Genomic DNA, 20,255 nt, shown 5'->3' with positions numbered 1-20,255 from the left:
CTTTCTCTTGATGTTTTTTAGAGAAATATGAAACGCAATGGGAGCAGGAATTGTTTGAATAGGCGGAGTAGGTTTGGTTCTCGAGAAAGAGACTGGCTGAGAGAAGATGTCAGGAGAGGTTGTGTGTACCTGTACGGCGCGGACTCGACCACTGCCACGGCCAGCGCTTCGGCCTCCGCCTCCTCCGACTTGCATCTGGTTCTGTGCACTGTGGAGACGCCAGCATCAGAGATCTGTGCCGGCGAGGGAAGGGAAAGTCTTTATTTACAGCTTCATGGGGACCTGGTCAGGTGAGGTCTGCGTTTTACCCCTCTAACTCCATTATAGTGTAAATAATCTGCATTTCTGCTTGGAAGTGGGCTGTAGCATTTGACTGCTGCTTAGAACTGACAATGGTTATGGGATCACTTGGCTTGAAATAAGATTTGTCTTTGGAATGCTGAAATTATGATTCTTGAATTTAAAAGCAGTGCACGAAGGAAAATTTGATAGTTACTTCATTTGGATTACACCATGTGTCAGATATCCAAATTTAAAATAAGTAATTTTTTTTAAGACTTTATTTATTTATTTGACAGAGATCACAAGTAGGCAGAGAGGCAGGCAGAGAGAGAGGGAAGCAGGCTCCCTGCTGAGCAGAGAGCCTGATGTGGGGCTCGATCCCAGGACCCTGAGATCATGACCTGAGCTGAGGCAGAGGCTTTAACCCACTCAGCCGCCCAGGCGCCCCTAAAATAAATATTTTAAAGTCATTTAAAAAAATAGGGGCACCTGGGTGGCTTGGTTGGTTAAGCATCTGACTCTTGATTTTAGTCAGGTCTCCATCTCAGGGTTATGAATGTCAATAGAATGAAATTGAAATGTATAGAAGGAAATAGAATGAGAAGGATATATGCTCATGAATAAGTATGTTTCTATTTATATGTAAATTTTAAAATTAATGGTGCTATATGCAGCACATTATTTTTTTTAAGATTTTTTTTTTTTTAAAGGTTTTATTTATTTATTTGACAGACAGAGATCACAAGTAGGCAGAGAGGCCAGGGTTGGGGAAGTGGGAGCTGAGCAGAGAGCCCCATGCAGGGACCCTGAGATCATGACCTGAGCCGAAGACAGAGGCTTAATCCACTGAGCCACCCAGGCACATTATTGACTTGCAGCACATTATTGACTTGAAATCATTTAGAGATCTTTCCATATTAATATTTATATAATTTTATTTCTTTAATGGCTGTATAATACTCTGTTTCATGAGTCTACCATCGTTTTAGACGATCTCCTATTAAGGGACATTCGCATTGTTACCAGTTTTTCGCTCTGCAAGCGGTGTTGTAGTGAACATCCTTTTGCCTATGATATCTCTCTATGTGGAAGTAATCTGTAGGATGAACTCCTAGAAGTGGGATTGCTGGTCAAAGGATATATGCATTTATAATTTTGATGCATATTTTCAGATTTCTCTTTATAGAAGTTAAACTTCAACAAGTAATATAAAAGTAAGCCTATTTTCTCCTTAGTTTCTCCAGAACATGTTAGCATTAAATTTTATATATAAGTATAGACACATACCCATGCATGAGTGCATATTTGCTTGTGAGTAGAAATGATTGTCACCGGTTTTTAGATTAGGGAATTGCAAAGTCAGCATTGCAAAGACAAATCTTTTGTCAAGCCTAATGACTTAGATTTTTGCAAATCTGATAGAATTTTGTTGTTTTTGTCATTTTAATTTTCATTTATCTTAATGAGTGAAGTAGAGCATATTTTCGTAGATTCAGCTGCCATTTGTGTTTCTTTAAAATCTTTTATATGAATGTGAAGGAGAGTATTCTCATAGAATCTTTTACTGTGCTTATGAACTCTTTGCTTCAATTAAAAAGAAAATGACTATTAGTTCTTTGAATTAGATGTCAAATAAGAGTTTGAAGTGACTGACCTTTCTCTCTTCCCTCTTCCCTGTAATAAATAAATGTCTTGAAACAATTCAGAGCCGTAGACTCAGTACTCTTGAAAGTGAGAAAGGAAGCTCCCACTTACACCTCAGAATGTGGTAATAATAGTAACACCTTCAGTTGAGCTAAAAATTGATGTCATTTCAAAAGTCTAAATTGAGGTTTACTATGTGTTCCTTTTAGGATTTGGACTAATTCCTGAAGAAGTAGATTAGCATTTGAATGTTTTCCTTGTTCACTAGTTAACTACATTTCCTAAATCCATTTGCAAAACGAAAGGATCAGACTGGGTGATCCTTAGGCTTTTCTAAATCTTAACACTGATTCTGATCTAATTTTATCAGGTGGAAAGCCTTGACCTACATTATAGCTGGTAGTGATTGATGGAGTTCGTGTATTTAAGCCCAAGACCAGTTGTATACTAATGTATTTGTATAGAGAGGTACTAGAAATGTGGAGAAACCCCCATCTGAATTAGCTTGCTACTACTAGTTGTGTAGTGAAGAATCCACATGTGAAATAATATACTTTAGTGAATCTAAATTACTTAAAATGGAGAGTGGCCTTGATAATTTTGTAATGAAATAGCTCTTCATAGATCTAATTGGTTAGAAAATAATGGAAATACTATTGAACTGCCACTGGAAAGAATGAGTATGTTTTCATTGCTTGGAACAGCTTAAGAGGTGTCACTCAGCCAAAGAATGGACGCCTCTGGCGATGAGGGTAGATTTGGGCTGACATCACGCTTTGTTTCACCAGTCCTCTGTGCTTAGTTCTTTACGGACATATTCTCATTAAATCCTCATAGTAGATCCAAGGGCGGTAGCATCCTTTCTTTCAGATGAGGAAAAGTGAGGCTTTGCAAGAGGTCTGGTAACCTGTTCAAGGTCAGGCAGGTACTGCCAGGCAGTTGGAATGTCTCATTAAAGTAGGTGGTGGACTTTGTTCGAGGAAAGGCCCTCCTGGAGAGGAAATGGTGCTATTTAATCATACTTAGAGATCTTTTTTTGGATATCTTACTCAACTGTTACTGCTTGAGTTCAGTCTTCTGTTATCTAATCAGAGGAATAGGTACTTTCTTTGGAATAGCCCGTGAGACAGTTGACAATCTCAGGCGCTATCTTTTTTTTTCTCTTTACTGAATTGTAACATGTAGTCACTGTAGAAATTTTGGCAAATGAAGAAGTATAAAGAGAAATAACCATCAGTGCTTGTGCTTTTTGTAGAGTGCCTCATTTAATCCTCACAATGATCTTGGGAGGTAGGGTACTATTTTCATTTCATTGATCAAGAAAATGAGGCTTAAAAAGGTTCAGCCTCTCACCTAAGATCACTTGTGGGGTGTTGGGGGGGGCACCACATGTGGGGCACTCAGATGAGGTAGAGGCGGGCAGTGCTGGTGGTGAAAGAATTCACCCTAAGCAGAATAAAAGAGATAAAAGTTTATTGAATACACGGCAAGGAAGCAGTGAGCAGACTAGCAAAGGAGAGGTGTCTGCCACAAGGCCATGGTGAGGGGCCACAGGTATAGGGTGGAGTGAGTATGGGGACAAATGGAATTTTCCCTTTTTTGTTGATCTTAGGAACTGTGCCTGGTTGTAATTGTTCATTTAGGGCCTATGGTTAATTCAGGGTGGGTCACTTAGTGAGCTTAGACATTGGTTTTAATCTCTACAGGAAATTACATTTTACAGAAATGCTACTATAACTTGTTTAAAAATTGAGAAATAATAGGCAATGATGATTTAGAGCTTGGATTCTGGAACCAGAGTGTGTGGGTTCAAATCCTGGCTCTTACCGTCACTATGCAAGTTGTATGATGCTCTCTATGCCTTAATTTACTAATGTGTAAAATGGAGGATGATTCTATTTACATTATAGAGCTGTCATGATGAAAATTAATTACACCTTATGAAGATCATATAAATTAATACTTGTAAAGTAGTGCTTCTTAAACTCTGCTGTTCACCTGGGAGCTTGTTAAGTTACAGATTCTGATCCAGAAGATCTGGGATGGGGCCTGAGATTGTGTATTAAGCTCCTAAGTGATAAGCTTCACTTAGAGTGGAAAGGAAGTGTTTATGTCTGTCACCCAGTCTGTGACACCCAGTAAGTGCTCAGTAAGTGTTACCTACTTGGGTTGTTTCAAATCACTCAACTCTTAGAAGTGGTGTTGTGATGACTAAACCTTAGCTCATGAATCTTTATTTTGTTTTGTTTTGTTTTTTTAAAGATTTTATTTATTTATTTGACAGAGACACAGCAAGAGAGGGAACACAAGCAGGGGGAGTGGGAGCGGGAGAAGCAGGCCTCCTGCCGAGCAGTGAGCCCGAAGCAAAGTGGGGCTCAATCCCAGGACCCTGGGACCATGACCTGAGCTGAAGGCAGACGTTTAATGACTGAGCCACCCAGACACCCCAGAATCCTTATATTGTTGATCTCCCTAGGCTCCATGCTAGAAATGAGATTGCTGTGTCGAAAATTACCTTGTGTTTTTCTAAACCGTCCATGACTTCCTTCTTTCCATTCTCTTTTTTTAGTCACGGATTTGTCACTTCAGTAAAGCTGAAAGATTACTAATTTATAGAATTGTAGCACTTGAAGGAACCTCAAAGAGATCATCTACTAAGGAACAAAGTGTACCCAACTTAACGACCCCCCGCACCCCCTGCCCTCTCCATTCAGAAATATATGTGGGGGTAGTTTTGCTGGTTGTCAGAACTACTAGGGAGAGTTAACCAGCATTTAGTGGGAAGGGCCAGAAAGGCTTAATGTCCTCAGTATGCGGGATAGACTTGTACAACCAAGAATTGTCTTGCCCAAAAGACCAGTAACTTCCTAGTGGGAATAACTGAGAGCATTTCCCTTTGTTTCATAAATGTGAAACTGAGGCCTGGAGAGGGCTGGTGGATGGCACATTCTGGCTGCTGCCTGGTCTGCCGCTGTCCCATTCCATTGCTCTTACATGACGACACTTGGTTTGTCTTTTTTATTGAACTGTTTAAGTGAGAACTGACTCACTAGTGAAGTTTAGTGTAGTTATTGCCTTCTGCCTGAGAAGTTGTAACAAGATCATTTATGACAAAGTGGAGTGCCCCTTGGCTCATGATCATATATTTACTTTTATTCTTAGTCATCAAATTGAGTAAGATTTCTGTTCTTCTTGAAGCTTGTTAAGTTTGATAGACTATCTTTTTAAGATAAGTTAGGAGGCAGTAAGATGTTTATAACAAAATACCCTTGGGGTTTGGGATCTTGTATTCTAATAACTTTTCTGTCACTGACTTGCTGGGTGACCTTGTACAGGTCACTAAAACCTTGTTTACCATATTTTGGTGTTGTAAAAGTAGTGTGAACAGTTCTCTTTCAGGATACATACTGAGCTGATTACTGCTGAGGATGGAAAAGATTAGTTTTGTTTTTTGCTTCATTTTTCTGTGCTATTTTAAAACTTAAAAATTATCTGTTATACATTAATTCATTTTTGTTTTGTTTTTGTTTTTACATCATAATACTGCTGATATCAGCTTGTGTTCTATAGTTGTTGATGGGTCATAGTTTAATTGGCAATGTTTTTTTCTTTCATAATGGTTATTATGATACCATTTGGTTTACTGCAGTACAATTCTGGTACTAACCACCCAGACTTTTCGCACACTTCACAAGTTAAAGGCCATGGTCCACAGTAAGACTGCCGTTCAGATTCTAGCCACACTTCTAACCAACTGGATATAAATTTGGGAGTTCCCATGACCCTTTTAGGTTTAATAATAATAGAATGATTCAGACTCAAGAACGTATTCTACTTATGATTACAGTTTTAGTAAAGGATAGTAAAAGATACAAATCAGAACTAGCCAAATAAAGAGACACATAGGGTGAGGGAGGTCTGGGAGGGTCAGGAACATAGAACTTTCGTGCCCTCACCCTTGTCATCCTCTCACCATGTCTCCTCTTGTCACTTACCAGAAAGATCCGTGGAACTTCAGTACAGTTTTTATTAGCATTTCATTGGGTAGGCTTGTTTGGTTCATTGACCTCATGCTTGGCCTTCAATCTCCAGCCATGTTTTCCTTCCCTGTAGTCAGGCTAGCTCTAAACCCTAGCCTTTTCTTCACTTGGTTGGTCTTTATGGTGACCAGCCCGCATCTTGAGTCATCTCATCTGTGAGGGGTGATGCCAGGGGCTCAAGAATGACTAAGACATTCCTATTATTCAGGAAATTCCAAGGCTTTAGAATCTCCCCCCAAGAATCAGGGATGGAAGACTAGTGTAAGATTCTGTATTATACAATGATGCACACAAAGGTAGTGTATCTTTCAAATGATGTATTAGCCTGGAATACAATAATTTTTTACTTATTTATTTGACAGACAGAGAGCATAAGTAGGTAGAGAGGCAGGCAGAGAGAAGCGGAAGCAGGCTTTCTGCCAAGCAGAGCCTGACATAGGGCTTGATCCCAGGACCCTGAGATCATGACCTGAGCCGAAGGCAGAGGTTTTAGCCCACTGAGCCACCCACGTGCCCTATAGCCTGGAATACAATAATTTTAAAACATCACTCTTGAGGTTCTTTGGTGTAAGTTAACATATGAAGTGTTTTGAGCTCTCTTCTGCATAAATTATTTTAACTGTATAAAATAATGTGGTTTACCCAAAAGAAACTAGGATTTTTAAAAAAATATTTTATTTATTTATTTGACAGATAGAGATCACAAGTAGGTAGAGAGGTAGGCAGAGAAAGAGGAGGAAGCAGGATCCCTGATGAGCAGAGAGCCCGATACGGGGCTCGATCCCAGGACCCTGAGATCATGACCTGAGCCAAAGGCAGAGGCTTAACCCACTGAGCCACCCAGGTGCCCCAAGAAACTAGGATTTTTTTTTTTTTTTAAAGATTTTACTTATTTATTTGACAGACAGAGATCACAAGTAGGCAGAGAGGCAGGCAGAGAGAGAGGAGGAAGCAGGATCCCTGATGAGCAGAGAGCCCGATGTGGGGCTCGATCCCAGGACCCTGAGATCATGACCTGAGCTGAAGGCAGCGGCTTTAACCCACTGAGCCATCCAAGCACCCCGAAACTAGGATTTTTAATGAAACCAGCACATCTTGATGCCACTATGTACTCATTGTGTGATTCTGAATCTCACTTTCCTTATTTGCAGAACAGACATAACTTGATAAAATGTTAAGTACTTTTCAGCATAGAGTCAGGCATGGAGTAGACATTCATTGAAGTATCCTTAGTATTGCTGTTTGTATTAGTATTGTCTGATTATTAATCATAACATTTGCAGATTTTACCTCTACAGGTAGCTAGAGATTGAGTTTTTGTTGTTCTGTTCTTTTATTTTATTTTATTTTATTTTATTTATTTATTTGACAGAATGAGAGAGAGCACAATCAGGGAGAGTGGGAGAAGGAGAAATGGGCTCCCTGCCAACCATGGAGCCCGACGCAGGGACTCAATCCCAAGTCCCCAGGATCATGACTTCCCTTAGGTGGGAATGTATAAACAGGGTTTCAAAGTCTACAGAGCCCCTTTTGGAAGAAAATTTGATCATGCAAAAAATGCAGAATTAGGATGTTTCCATTTCTCTTGATTTTCTAGACAGAAATTGAAAAATGGAGCTGGTGAGATTTAGCCTGAATATATCATTTCTTGATCCTGGCTATGTGATCATTATATGGAATTATGATATTTAAGTACATTGAACTCTGTATCTAAAAATAATAGCAGGATTCAGGTAGAATTTACATCGGGCTCTCTGCTCAGCGGGGAGCCTGCTTCTTCCTCTGCCTGCCACTCCCCCTGCTTGTGCTCGCTCACTTTCTCACTCCCGCTCTCTCTCTGAAAAATAAATAAATAAAATCTTAAAAAAAAAAAAAGAAGTCCCTCTTACAATACATCCTCCTTAGAAGAATTCTACCACTGTACTGGGAAAGTGCTTAATATCGCTGTAATACTTTGTGAATTTTTATTTAGTTTGACTAGAGATTGGTTGTAATTGATGAAGCTTTTATTCTGAAAAGTTAATTTTTTGTTTCTATTAAACTCAGTATTTATTTGTCTTTGTAGGGTTTTAGTTCTTGGTCATACCTCATGTAGTAGTTCGGAGTTTATGGATAAGAGTCTGCACTGAGCAGTCAGGAGGGGCCAGGAAGTTGTTTTATTTTTGCGTTTTTGTGCTCATCAGTATGATTTATATAACTAAATTATCATTTTTTGTGGGCTGTTCTGATTGGATGGGGGCTGGTGGTGTGGCCAGTGAAAGAAGTCACGCAAGGCGGAGCAGAAGAGATAGAAGTTTATCGAGTACGCTGCAATGAAGTAGTAGGCAGGACAGCAAAGGACAGACTGCCACAGGTGATGGGCAGAAGTTGTAGTTATAGGTTGGAATGAGGGAATATGAAACGTATGGAATTTTACCTTTTTTGGTGATCTTAAGAACTATGCCTGCTTGTAAGTGACTATGGTCGATCAGGGCCTGTGGCTTAATGAGAGCCTTTAGTGTCAGCCTGGTAGTGGCTGTGGGCCCTTTTGCCTTGCTCCAACTTTCCATTGCTGAGGCCTGTTGCCTAAAAGTAGTCTCTACAGTTTTGGTAGTTGTTTACATTCAGCTTTGTAGTCTTACTATTTTCATGTTAGTTTTACTTAAATCTACTGCCGACAGTATTTTCTACTCCTTTCACCGTAAAACAGAGATGTCCTTCATATCTTTTTGCAGTGATGGGAGGTGTATCATGTTTCTTGTAATTAACACAATTCTTACGTTTTCTATTTATTTATTTATTTTAAAGATTTTATTTATTCATTTGAGACAGAGCCCAAGGAGGGGGAGAGGCAGAGGCAGAGGGAGAGGGAGAAGCAGACTCCCTGCTGAGCAGAGAGCCTCATGCAAGGCTCAATCCCAGGACCCTGGATAATGACCTGAGTTGAAGGCAGAAGCTTAACTAACTGAGCCACCCAGGTGCCCCTCTTTTTTTTTTTTTTTTTTAATTCTATTTTTAAGTAATCTCTACACGCAATATGGGACTCAAACTCATGGCCCTGAGGTCAAGTATCACACACTCTACTGACTGAGCTAGCCAGGTGCTCCTTAAGTTTTCTAAACAGAATCCTTTTAAGACATAAAGATGAATGGTCCTTTAAAAGATTTAAATTTTTTATGAGAGAGAGAGAAGAAGATAGCATGAATATGATTATGGGGAGGAGCAGAGGGAGAGGGAGAAGCAGACTCCCTGCTGAGCAGGGAGCCTGACTCGTGGGACCCTGAGATCATGACGAGCCAAAGGCAGATGCTTATCCCACTGAGCTACACAGGTGCTCCTTTTCAAGACCTTTTGAGCACACATGTAGTTTCCTATACTTGTTTCTTGGTTGTTGTTTCAGATGGGGGAGATAATTCTGTTTTTATTCTAATTAAGTAAAATTTCTAATTTAAAATTAAAATTTCAGGAATTTTTTTACTTAAGTCATCAGTGTGTTATTAAACACTATTATATATAAGATGTCTTGCTGAACACTTTAGTTACTATATAATATCTTGTAAGTAAATATATTTAATAACAGCTCTGTGAGTTTTAAGTACTATTGTATTCCCATTATACTGATGAGGAATTTAAGACAAGTTGAATAAATTGTCCCAGGGCATGCAGCTGATAAATAAATGGCAGAACTAAGACTAAACCCAGGCAGTCTGACTTTTGGAGCCTATACTCTTAGTGACTGTATTGATTTATAACTATTTGCTTTCTGATAAACAGTTGTAAAGGGCTGACTTGTGTTATTACTGATGTAGCCCCTTCTATCAAAATAAGCCTGGAAGGTTTTTGTTTTAAGTGTTTTAGTTCTATATGATTTAAAATGTGCAGTGTCACCAGAGGCCACAAATAATTACTAGACATTCTGACTTTAATTTAGTTTTCATTTGGGACCACATGGTAGAATGATTTCTGGGGAATTATTCACTCCTAATTTTTATGCAAGAATCATCTCTGAAGCCAGTGGAAAACATAGTACCTGAGACGCAGTAGGCAATTCCATGACTGCATTTCTGATTATGTGGGCAGCTCAAATGACTGAACCACTTAGGCATCCCCATTATTTGGAAATCATTAATTTGAGCTCCTCATTGAGTAAATACCAGTAGGTATACCTCATGTAAACAAAAGCTCTTTGGGGGTCCTCGAAGACTAAAGAGGGGTCCTGAGACCAAAACCTCTGAGCACTTCCTGTTTAGATTATTTGTATCATATGATATTAAAGAAAATCTTGATACAGAAGTAAAAATCTAGAACATATGAAAAGATTATAAATATTAAGTGAAGCATTTTTTCTTACTAAATACTTCTCTTTTGAATTGTGTAAGCAGGAGACTGGAACCTACTGAACGACCTCTTCAGATTGTGTATGATTACTTATCCAGGCTGGGATTTGATGACCCTGTGCGTATACAGGAGGAGGCAACAGATCCTGACCTTGGCTGTATGCTTCGATTTTATGGCGGTAAGAATTCATCAGTGGCTTTCTGAATGTGTTTAATTTGCTTTTAGTTGATCATTTGTGCCCCTCTCTGTCTTCAGCTTTTTAAAAGCATTTTAACAAAAGGTGTTTTTAAGCCACTTAACTAGTGTGATTAGAAAAACAACAAAAAGAAGAAGGTGAGTTGTATTTAAGAGAGACTTAGAAGTATTAGCCAAAACACTTTCCCGTCTTTATTTTTGTTCTTCTTGTTCTTGTGTTTTTGCTGACTTAAAACTAGAATCATTTTATTTCTTTGTCAGAATCTTGATCAAATCATGCTTTTCAGTATCAGTTTTACTTTCGGGTACCTTATAAAAACCATGGAGTTCTGGATAGCTCAAGAATGTTGAGAGCTAGGTGGTCATTATCAGATATGACTTGATATTTGATGAATACATTTGTCACATCTATATATTATTAAATTTAGTGGGCTTGAAATCTAGGATATCTTTAACTCTTGTTTCTTTTTTGGTGCATTTTCCCCCCCATCATCTGTTTTTCACCTGATCACTTCAATAATAAAATTAGACTTACTAAAACTAATACTTTCTGAATATTGCTTTCCAAATATAGTCTACTAATACTATGACTGCTGAGTACTATTGTGTGATTATTACTGTGTGATTTTATGGTTGTGAATTACCTGGTTTATTACAACCACCTTATGCCATAGGAACTATGCTTCAACAGATGAGAAATCTGAGGCAGGGAAGTTAAACAACTTGTTCAAGGTCATAAAGCTATTAAGTGACAGAGCCGTTTAACACCAAGTGATTTTGAAAGATTTGAATTAGTATGACCCACTTATCAAACAGTTGAACTAATAACTGAATGATTAGTATGTAGTAGGCAAAGTTATTTACTAAAATTCCCTGCTCTCATTCCTGAAAGTGTTGATTAAATTTCTGTATTTTTTTTGTGTTTTTTTTTTTTTGGTTTTTTTTGGTTGGTATTTATTTTTAAGTAATCTCTATACCCAGTGTGGGGTTGAACTTACCACTCGAGATCAAGAGTGTCATGGTCTACTGACTGAGCCAGCCAGGTGCCCTCTGTATACTTCATAATACAACTTTTGTGACATAATGTCACAAGACAGCTTTATTTAATGCACTTCACAAAAGATTTTATGTTTAATTTTTTATCATAACACTATTTTGTGACATATTCCTTAAAAGTTGGTTTTGTTTTATTTTATTTTAATTACTTTGTATTCACTGCTAGTTCATGCAAGGAAAATAGTTGCTAGATTGAAATTGAATAGGAAAAATCCATGGGATGCCTGGGTCCATCTCTTGATTTTGGCTCAGGCCATGATCTCAGGGTGAGATTGAGCCCTGTGTCGGGTTCTGCGCTAGGCATGGAGCCTGCTTAGAATATTCTCTCTGCCTCTCCCTCTTCCCACCACACCCCTCCTTAAAAAAAAAAAAAAAAAAAAAGGAATTAAAGAGGAAAATTCTTTAGATTAATTTGAAGAGCACAGCCCATTTAAGCCTATAAAACTTGGGTTAAAAAAGAGAACAACTTGGATCAGTAACATGTTCCTTTTGTGATTGTGGTTGAACATGAGTTCTGTTTATGTGTTTTATTCTAAGGTGAGAGTTGAGCTTGAAAGTGTCAGCGAGCTCCTTTTGAAGCACTGAGATTGCATTGCACCCAGTTGTATATTGCAGGAGTATTGGCCCTAATACAGTAATCTTTTGCCAGCACCTGATGAGCATGATAGCATGCCCAGGATCTTCATATACCCTTAAGAAAATATTTCTAGTAGAGTCTAAAAGAGTACCGGTTTGTAGTTCTTACTGTGCTTTTGAGGGGAGGGGGTCTTTAACAGAGAACATTTCCAAAAATGGGCTCTATTAATTTAGAGAAGCTAGTATAATTTGAGTGAGAAAATTATGTTTGGGAAAGAGGTTTTTAAAGCTAATTATTTTTGAAACTAGAAAATATGTATAAATGGCACCAAAACCAAAAGTAAAATATATATATATATATTAATTATCTCTTGTCTGTGTAATGAAGTACCTCAAAATTTAGTAACTTACGGGAGTGCCCAGGTGGCTCAGTCCAAATCTTGTTTTTGGCTCAGGCCATGATCTCAGGCTTGTGAGATCCAGCCCTCCATGGGGCTCCAGGCTCAGTGTGGAGTCAGCTTGAGATTCTCTTCCTCTCCCTCTGCCCCTCCCCTGAGTCATGTGCTCTTTCTCTAAAATAAATAAATAAAATCTTAGAAAAAGAGCAGCTTAGTAACTTAGGGGGCGCCTGGGTGGCTCATTTGGTAGAACATGCAGCTCACACTGGGTGTGGAGATTACTAAAAAAAATAAATTAATTAAAAAAAAAACTTGTGACTTAAAATGATAATAAGTATTTATTATATAGTTTGTGTGTGTTAAAAATCTGGGAGTAATTTAGTTGGATGGTTCTGGTTTGGGTTGCATGAAATTGTAGTCAGTCTTTTGGTTGAAGGTATAGTCATCCAGTGGCTATTGGGGCTGAGAGAATCGCTTCTAGCGTGGCTCACTCAAACGGCTGCTGGTAGGTCTCAGTAGTTGGTACCCAGCTTTCATAGGATGTCTCAGTTTTTCACTTTATAGACCTCTTTCTAAGGCTGCCTGAGTATCTTCCTGATTAGGCAGCTAGCTTCTGTCAATGATGAGACAGACATGCACACGTGTGCACGTGCGCGCACACACACACACACAGACACAGACACATACACACAGAGATACACACACACACACACACAGAGGCCTCAGTATTTTTTATGATCGAGCTTCATAAGTCACCTACATTATTACCACTTTCTGTTTAGTCGAAGTGAGCCACCCTATACAGCCTACCCTCTAGAGAGGGAAGTTAGGCCCCACCTTTTGGAGAGAGAACTCTCCAAAGAATTTGTGGACCTGTCTTAAAACGATCACAAAAAGTATGCTTCCCTCTCACCTTGTTCCTCTATCCACTCAGTTCCTGAATCCCGAGACAGCCACTGATAGGAGAAGAAAAAAATATCTGAAATATTCTCTTAGAAGCAAATAGCTTAGTAATCAGCTTTAAATATTTTATATAGAGTATCTTTGGTGATTTAGCTTAGTTAGCATATAATGTTAATGAGGCCAGGGTCATAAAGGCCTAAGTTCAAACCAGTTATTGTTGCTGTGCTTGCTGGATCTAAAAGGTACCCCGTACCCCAAGCAGCCATTATGCAAATGTTCATTAGTACTGTTGCTGGAAAGGGAGTTCTGGGGAAAAGTGAGTTAGTGGAATGACTGGCTCAGTGCAAATTCATGATAAAAGCTGTGGAAATAACATAATTGACTAAAGATGAGTAGGTAGCCTGATCAGTCACAGAGATTAAGAGAGCACATTAATGAACTCTTTATTTGTGTATGAGGAAAAGGAGTCTAGAAGGTGTGATTTACTAGTGAAGTAATTCTGGGGCTCTGGGGCTCAGGTAGTATAAGTCCCAGCCTGAACATTTTATTTCTTTCTTCCTTTCTTTCTTTTAAAGATTTTTATTTATTTGACACACAGAGAGAGATCACAAGCAGGCAGAGAGGCAGGCAGAGAGAGAGAGGAGGAAGCAGGCTCCCTGCTGAACAGAGAGCCCAATGCGGGGTTCCATCCCAGGACCATGGGATCATGACCGGAGCCGAAGGCAGAGGCTTTAACTTAACACTGAGCCACCCAGGCACCCCTAAAACTACATTTTTTACAGAGGAAAAATATATGGACACAGTGATTACAAATGTGAAATACGCATATAAAATATGACTAAGATGTGCATAATCATAAACATAATTGTGTAAGGATGATAGAATAGTTTTTTGTTGTTGTTACTCTTTTTTTAAAGATTTGAGAGAGAGAGCACGCATGCAAGTGGGGAAAGGGCAGAGGGAGAGAATCTCCAGCAGACCCCCTCCTGAGGGTGGAGCCGGACATGGGTTCCATCTCAGGACCCATGAGCCCATGAACTGAGCTGAAACCAAGAGTCAGACACTTAACCAATTGAACAACCCAGGAACCCTGGAATGTTGTTGATTTTTTTTTAAGATTTTTTATTTATTTACTTGAGAGAGAGAGAGCATGAGAGGGTAGTGGGAGAGGGAGAAGCAGACTCCCCGCTGAGCAGGGAGCATGATGTGGGACTTGATCCCAGGACCCTGAGATCATAACCTGAGCCGAAGGCAGAGGCTTAACCCATTGAGCCACCAAAGTGTCCCTGTTTATTGTTTTTAATTGTGCAGAAGTTTTTTTGTTTTTTTATCCTTTGTTTGTGCAGAAGTTTTATTTAGTCAGACTTGGTGAGTCTTTTCCTGTAATGCATTTATATTCCTTAACCTAGGTCATAAAGGCATTCTGTATTTTTCAGTACTCTAGATTTTTGAAATATGCATAAGATAGGGATCTAACTTTACTTTTTCTCTATAGGTAGATAGTGTTTTGTCCTAACAACATTTATGGAATACACCATCCTTTTCCTACTGATTTGAAATATCATCTTTATTATTCTTAAGTTCTTATAAAGGCAGTGTTCTATTTTTGGATTCTGTTTTTGGACACGATAGAGCTGACCAATTTGTCTCGTGCTAATGCCAAAATTATTTTAAATAATATACTTGTATAACACATTTTGATAGCTGGTAGGGAAGTACCATATCACTGTTCTTCTCTGAAAAATCAGGGAGATCTCTGGAATCAGAGAAGCCTTTGTTCAGAAGCCTTCTTCAGAAGTAGTATTTGAGTTGGTTCTCTAAAAATTGTCAGAATTTCATTAAGCAGAAAGGAAAAGGAGGACTTGGGTGGTAGACACCTCAGTATATGTCCTGTGAATCACAGAGAATTTGATTCCAGATTGTTCTGGGTGTTGAGGGCAGTATCAGGAGTTTAGTCTTCATTTGGCAGATGATAGCAGGAAGGGAGAGGATCCAAGTGAGCCAGAGAAGGTGAGTCTGGCACCAGTGTGGAGAATAATTCAGATGTGAATTAATAGGGGTCTGGAGTGGAGAATGGGAAGGAATTGTTCAAACGAGAGACTTTTTGAAGGCATAATCGGTGAGAGTTGATGGCTGACTGAAAAGGGGAAGTGAGGAAGAGAACGTAAGAATTGAAGCTGACACTGAGGTTTTAAGCCGGGGTTACTTCAGGAGAATGTCAGGGCTTGAGTTGTAAGAAGGAGCTGCTTCATAGGGATGGTGATGACTTGGTTTTGGGAATGTTTCATTTTAAGTGGTGGTGAGATGTCTGACAGGTAGTTGACAATGTGAAACTAGAGCTTAGGACATACAGATCTGGGGGTAGGGTAGGTGGGGATGTTAAAACTGTGGAAATTGTCACGATACCCGGAAAGAATTCTTAAACGTAGGGAAAGGAGGCTTAACGCAGGCAGAATTTTCATTATAATAACTAGCTTTGGTTTTATACCCTTGCTGTGTGCCAAGTGCTTTCTCAAGTGCTGAGCACTCTGCATACCTTGTCTCATGTAACCCTTAAAACCTTCTAGGTAGGTGTGATTATTCCTGAGAGACTGTCATATGCCCCAGTCAAATAGCAGAGCCGGGAAGCAGATACATCTGTCTGCTTCTAAATTTCATCTTTTTAACTTCTAAGATACTCCGCTGTTCAGTTGTTGGGGAGAGAGTTTAGAGGAGGATGAGGGATCCATCCATGAGCACACCTAATCCAACTTCTTGGTCTTAAACTTAGGAAACTAAGGCCTGAAGATGTAAGATTTATTTGGGATCATGAAACCAGATGGTGGACTTCCTTTAGCCACCACTGCTTTGCCAAGTTTTCTAGTGAAATACTTCAAATAGAAGTTTTTTGTGTGGTATGAGAGCCTGTTGCAAATTTGAAATTTGTTGTGAGGTTTCCTATTTTGATCTTTGAATGTAAGTAAATATTTCATTTTCACCTTCTTACATATCTGCCAATATTTTTTGGTTTAACTTTTTTTTTTTGGAGCTAACTTCCGATTTTCAGAGCAGTGGGAGGGCTAGTACAGAGAACTCCTCCCGCTCACCCTTCATGTCGTCATTTGAACTGTTGTTCTGGTATAAATAGTACTTCCACTTTCTCCAGCTTCTCTTGAGACTTTGTCTTTAATTTTCAGCACTTTGATTATATAGTATCTGAGCTAGAATTCCATTGGGTTTGTTTGGGGTTCACTGAACTTCTTGAATCCATAAGTTTCACTATAATCTTTCTCACTCGAGGAGTTTTCCTTCATTTCTTCAAACCATTTTTCAGCATTGAGCTGTTTCTTCTCCCCCTTTGGCTCCATCCCTTAGTTCAGTTGTCAGAGATTTTGGCTTGCTGCTTGGGATCACATTCACATTTGTATACCTCAAGGGTGAGCCTGGAGTTCATAGACAACTTTAGGGGGGTCATTTTCCAGATCTCCTTCCTCTTTGCTATTTCCTGGGGTTTTATTTAACCTGCCCTGTTGGACACGTCCTGCAAGGGCATCCATACTGCAGGACTCCCAGTGGGACAGGGAGACCAAAAATTGAACAGGTTTCACCGTGGGATTGCAGATCTTCCAACCAGAGAGGAAGTCACACCCCTCAGAGTTTTAGGTGCCTGTGTCTTCACTTTGGGGGGCTGGAACTTAAGAAAATGAAAAGAGGGAAAGGGATGAGGAATTTCTCCCACTCTCTCTGAGTGTTAGGAGACCCCTTTTCTCCTCCTTAAGATAAGACCTGAGGGCATTTCCTAGAGCTGTCTGTCCACACCAGCACCTGCCTCTGATCTTGGGCCTTCTCGAGTCCTGGGCTGGAAGATGTCACAGGAGGAAACAATGAGAAACTTGCCACCGCTTGGGTGGTAATTCAGATTGTGTTCTTCTTCCCTAATCTGCGTGCTGCTCTTTACTTTTCGGCTTCCTTGTATAGCTGCTCCGTGCGTTCTGTCTAGGTCTTATAGGTGCATTTAGTGGGAAAGACAGGGTGGAGTGCGCCTTCTTCATCTTACTCAGAACCAGAACCTTAATGGTGTCTTTTGATTACTTCATTTTAATATAGTCCAATTGAACAGTCTAAATTTACCTTTATTATTTTCTAGAAACTCTATTGTTTTGTTTTTCAGTTTATATTCACAGTCTGTATGATTCTTTTTGTCTGTCATTGTGAGTTCAGGGCTTCTATGTATTTGTTTTGACTCATTACAGCCTTTACTCTTTTTGTTGCTCATTTTGTCCCATTTCAGCTAGTGGGAGCTCTTTACCTTGGCTTCGGTCCTTTCAGCATGACCCCAGGAGTTTATGATAGCATTCTGGATTTTCCATTAAGTTTTGGCACAACAAGATGTCCTAAGCTCATCTTTTCATTGTCTGACTCAGACCAGGAATAAACTCTTTTTCTAAGGACTCCTGGTTCATTTTAAAGATTTTATTTATTTATTTGAGAGAGAGACAGTGAGAGAGAGCATGAGCGAGGAGAAGGTCAGAGAGCGAAGCAGACTCCCCATGGAGCTGGGAGCCTGATGTGGGACTCGATCCCGGGACTCCAGGATCACGCCCTGAGCCGAAGGCAGTCGTCCAACCAACTGCGCCATCCAGGCGTCCCCTCCTGGTTCATTTTAATGAAAAATGATATTTAGAGATTATATTATATATTATATTATATGAGAGGAACTCGTTGCTACAGGGTTGCCCTTGATTGTTTTTTTAAGCAACTTTTTAAAATTATAAAAACATTACATTTTCTTTACAGAACATTTAGATGTATAAATATAAGGAAGTTAAAATTATCTGTAATTTTCCACATAGAACCTTGGCTTTTGAGATTGTAAAACTATTTTTTAATTCGAACTTTTACACATTCTGAGTATTTACTAGAACTTTCTCATTCTCGTTTTTGTTTGTTTGTTTGTTTTATTTTTTAAGTAGTCTCCATGCCCAGCATAGAGCCCAGTGTGGCCTTGAACTCTGAGATCAAGGCTTGAGCTGAGATCAATAGTAGGACACTCAAACCAACTAATCCACCCAGGCACTCCTCATTTTTTCCCTTTTTTTTATAATCACTTCAGATCAGAGACTGAATGTCTAGCAAACACTCCAAAATTAATAAAACAGCATGTTATTTCATATGTAAATGACTTATCCAAAACACAACGAGAGTAGTGGTAGATAGATTTATCTGTAATAAAATATAAAGAAATAAAGCCAAGTAAGAACAGACTCAGAATTATATATCAATTGATATAACATCTTTTTTATGTAAACTTTTAAAAAGACTATTAGCCAATTTGAAAACATGATAACAATCATGAAGTCCCATTTTTACATAATTTAGCCAACTTTGTAGTAGGTGATACTGTTAACCAGAGTGGGGGATATAGAAGTCATTGGCATGTTTGGGGAGAATAGTGAGATTTTTAAAAAATATAGCAGTTTTATTGAGGTATAATTCACATCTCATAACATTCATGCTCTAAAAGTGTACAATTCAGTGCCTTCTAGTATATTCGGAGAAGTATCCAGCCATAACCACAGTCTAATTTTAGAATGTGTTCATCACTGTAAAACAGGACCCCGTATCTATTAGCATCATTCTCCATTCCCCACTCCCACAGCACCTAGCAACCACAGATCTCCGTTCTCTCCTTATGGACTTTCCTGTTCTGAACAGCTCCTGTAAGTGGAATCATACATTCTTGGCCTTCTGTGGCTGGCTTCCTATACTCAGCCTAGTGTTTTCAGAGTTCATCCATGTCGTTGTAGGTATCCGTGCTTCATTTCTTTTTATGGCCAAACAGTGTTCCGTTGCGTAGACAGACAGTGCCGCCTTTGGTTTATGCATTGCTCAGCTGCTGGGCGTTTTGGTTGTTTCTACCTTTTGGCTCTTACGAATGATGCTACTCTGAGCAAGCATGTGTGTATGAGTTCTTGTGTGGACATGTGTTTTCAGTTCTCTTGGATATAGATGTAAGAGCGGAATTGCTGGAGCGTGTGAGGGGTCTCTGTTTAAACTTTTGAGGAACTATCAGACTGCTTTCCACATTGGCTGCACCATTTCATGATCGTTGCAGTGGAGTTGGTTTACATCTTTGCCAACGCTTTCTAGTGTTTGTCTTTTCCGATTATAGTCATCCTAGTGGATGTGAACCGCTATCTCGTTGTGGTTTTGATTTGCATCTCTCTGGTCACAATGAGATGGAGCATCTTTTCATGTGCTTGCTGGCCTTTTATATATCTTCTGTGAAGTAATATCTATTCAGATTCTTTGCCCATTTTTTAATTGTGCTATTTGTCTTTATTGCTGAATTGTAGCAGTTCTTTATTCTGGATACAAGTCTCTAAATATGTTCATGATTTGCAACTATTCTCTCCTAGCTGGTGAGTCATCTTTTTACTTTCTTGATGGTGTCTGTTGAAGCATGACAGTTTTTTACTTTTGATGAAGTCCATTTTTCTATATTTTCTTTTTTGTCACTTTATTTTTTAAAGGTTTTTATTTATTTGAGAGATTGAGAGCGTAAGAGAGAGAACAGAAGCACGAGATAGGGCTGTGGGCAGAGGGAGAAGCAGACTCCCCATTGCGCAGGGAGCCCGACTCCGGGCTGGATCCCAAGGCTCTGGGTCATGACTTGAGCCAAAGGCAGATGCTTCAACGACTGGCATCCCATGTCACTTTTACCTTTTGTGTTGATGCCTAAGAAACCTTTGCGTGACTTAAGACCACAAGATCTATTCCACTGTTTTCTTCTAGGCGTTTTATAGTTTTAGGTCTTACATTTAGGCCTGTAATCCATTTTGAATTAATTTTTGTATATGATATG

General features: G+C 39.2%; 1 protein-coding gene across 1 annotated transcript in view; it reads left to right on the top strand.

Annotated features, from left to right (window-relative positions):
- The window catches only part of PHLPP2 (PH domain and leucine rich repeat protein phosphatase 2), a 72,001-nt gene that overhangs the window by 8,203 nt on the left and 43,543 nt on the right, over positions 1-20,255 (top strand). The window contains exons 2-3 of the mRNA XM_044255794.1: positions 22-290; positions 10,328-10,461. Of these exons, the coding sequence (XP_044111729.1) occupies positions 28-290; positions 10,328-10,461 (397 nt within the window). The 5' untranslated portion in view covers positions 22-27. The remainder of the gene's footprint in view (positions 1-21; positions 291-10,327; positions 10,462-20,255) is intronic.

This window comes from Neovison vison, chromosome 7 (genome assembly GCF_020171115.1).
Source record: "Neovison vison isolate M4711 chromosome 7, ASM_NN_V1, whole genome shotgun sequence".
NCBI classification, from domain to species: domain Eukaryota; kingdom Metazoa; phylum Chordata; class Mammalia; order Carnivora; family Mustelidae; genus Neogale; species Neogale vison.
The sequence above is the reverse complement of the archived record's forward strand: the minus strand, read 5'-3'. Positions and strand labels throughout refer to the sequence as shown.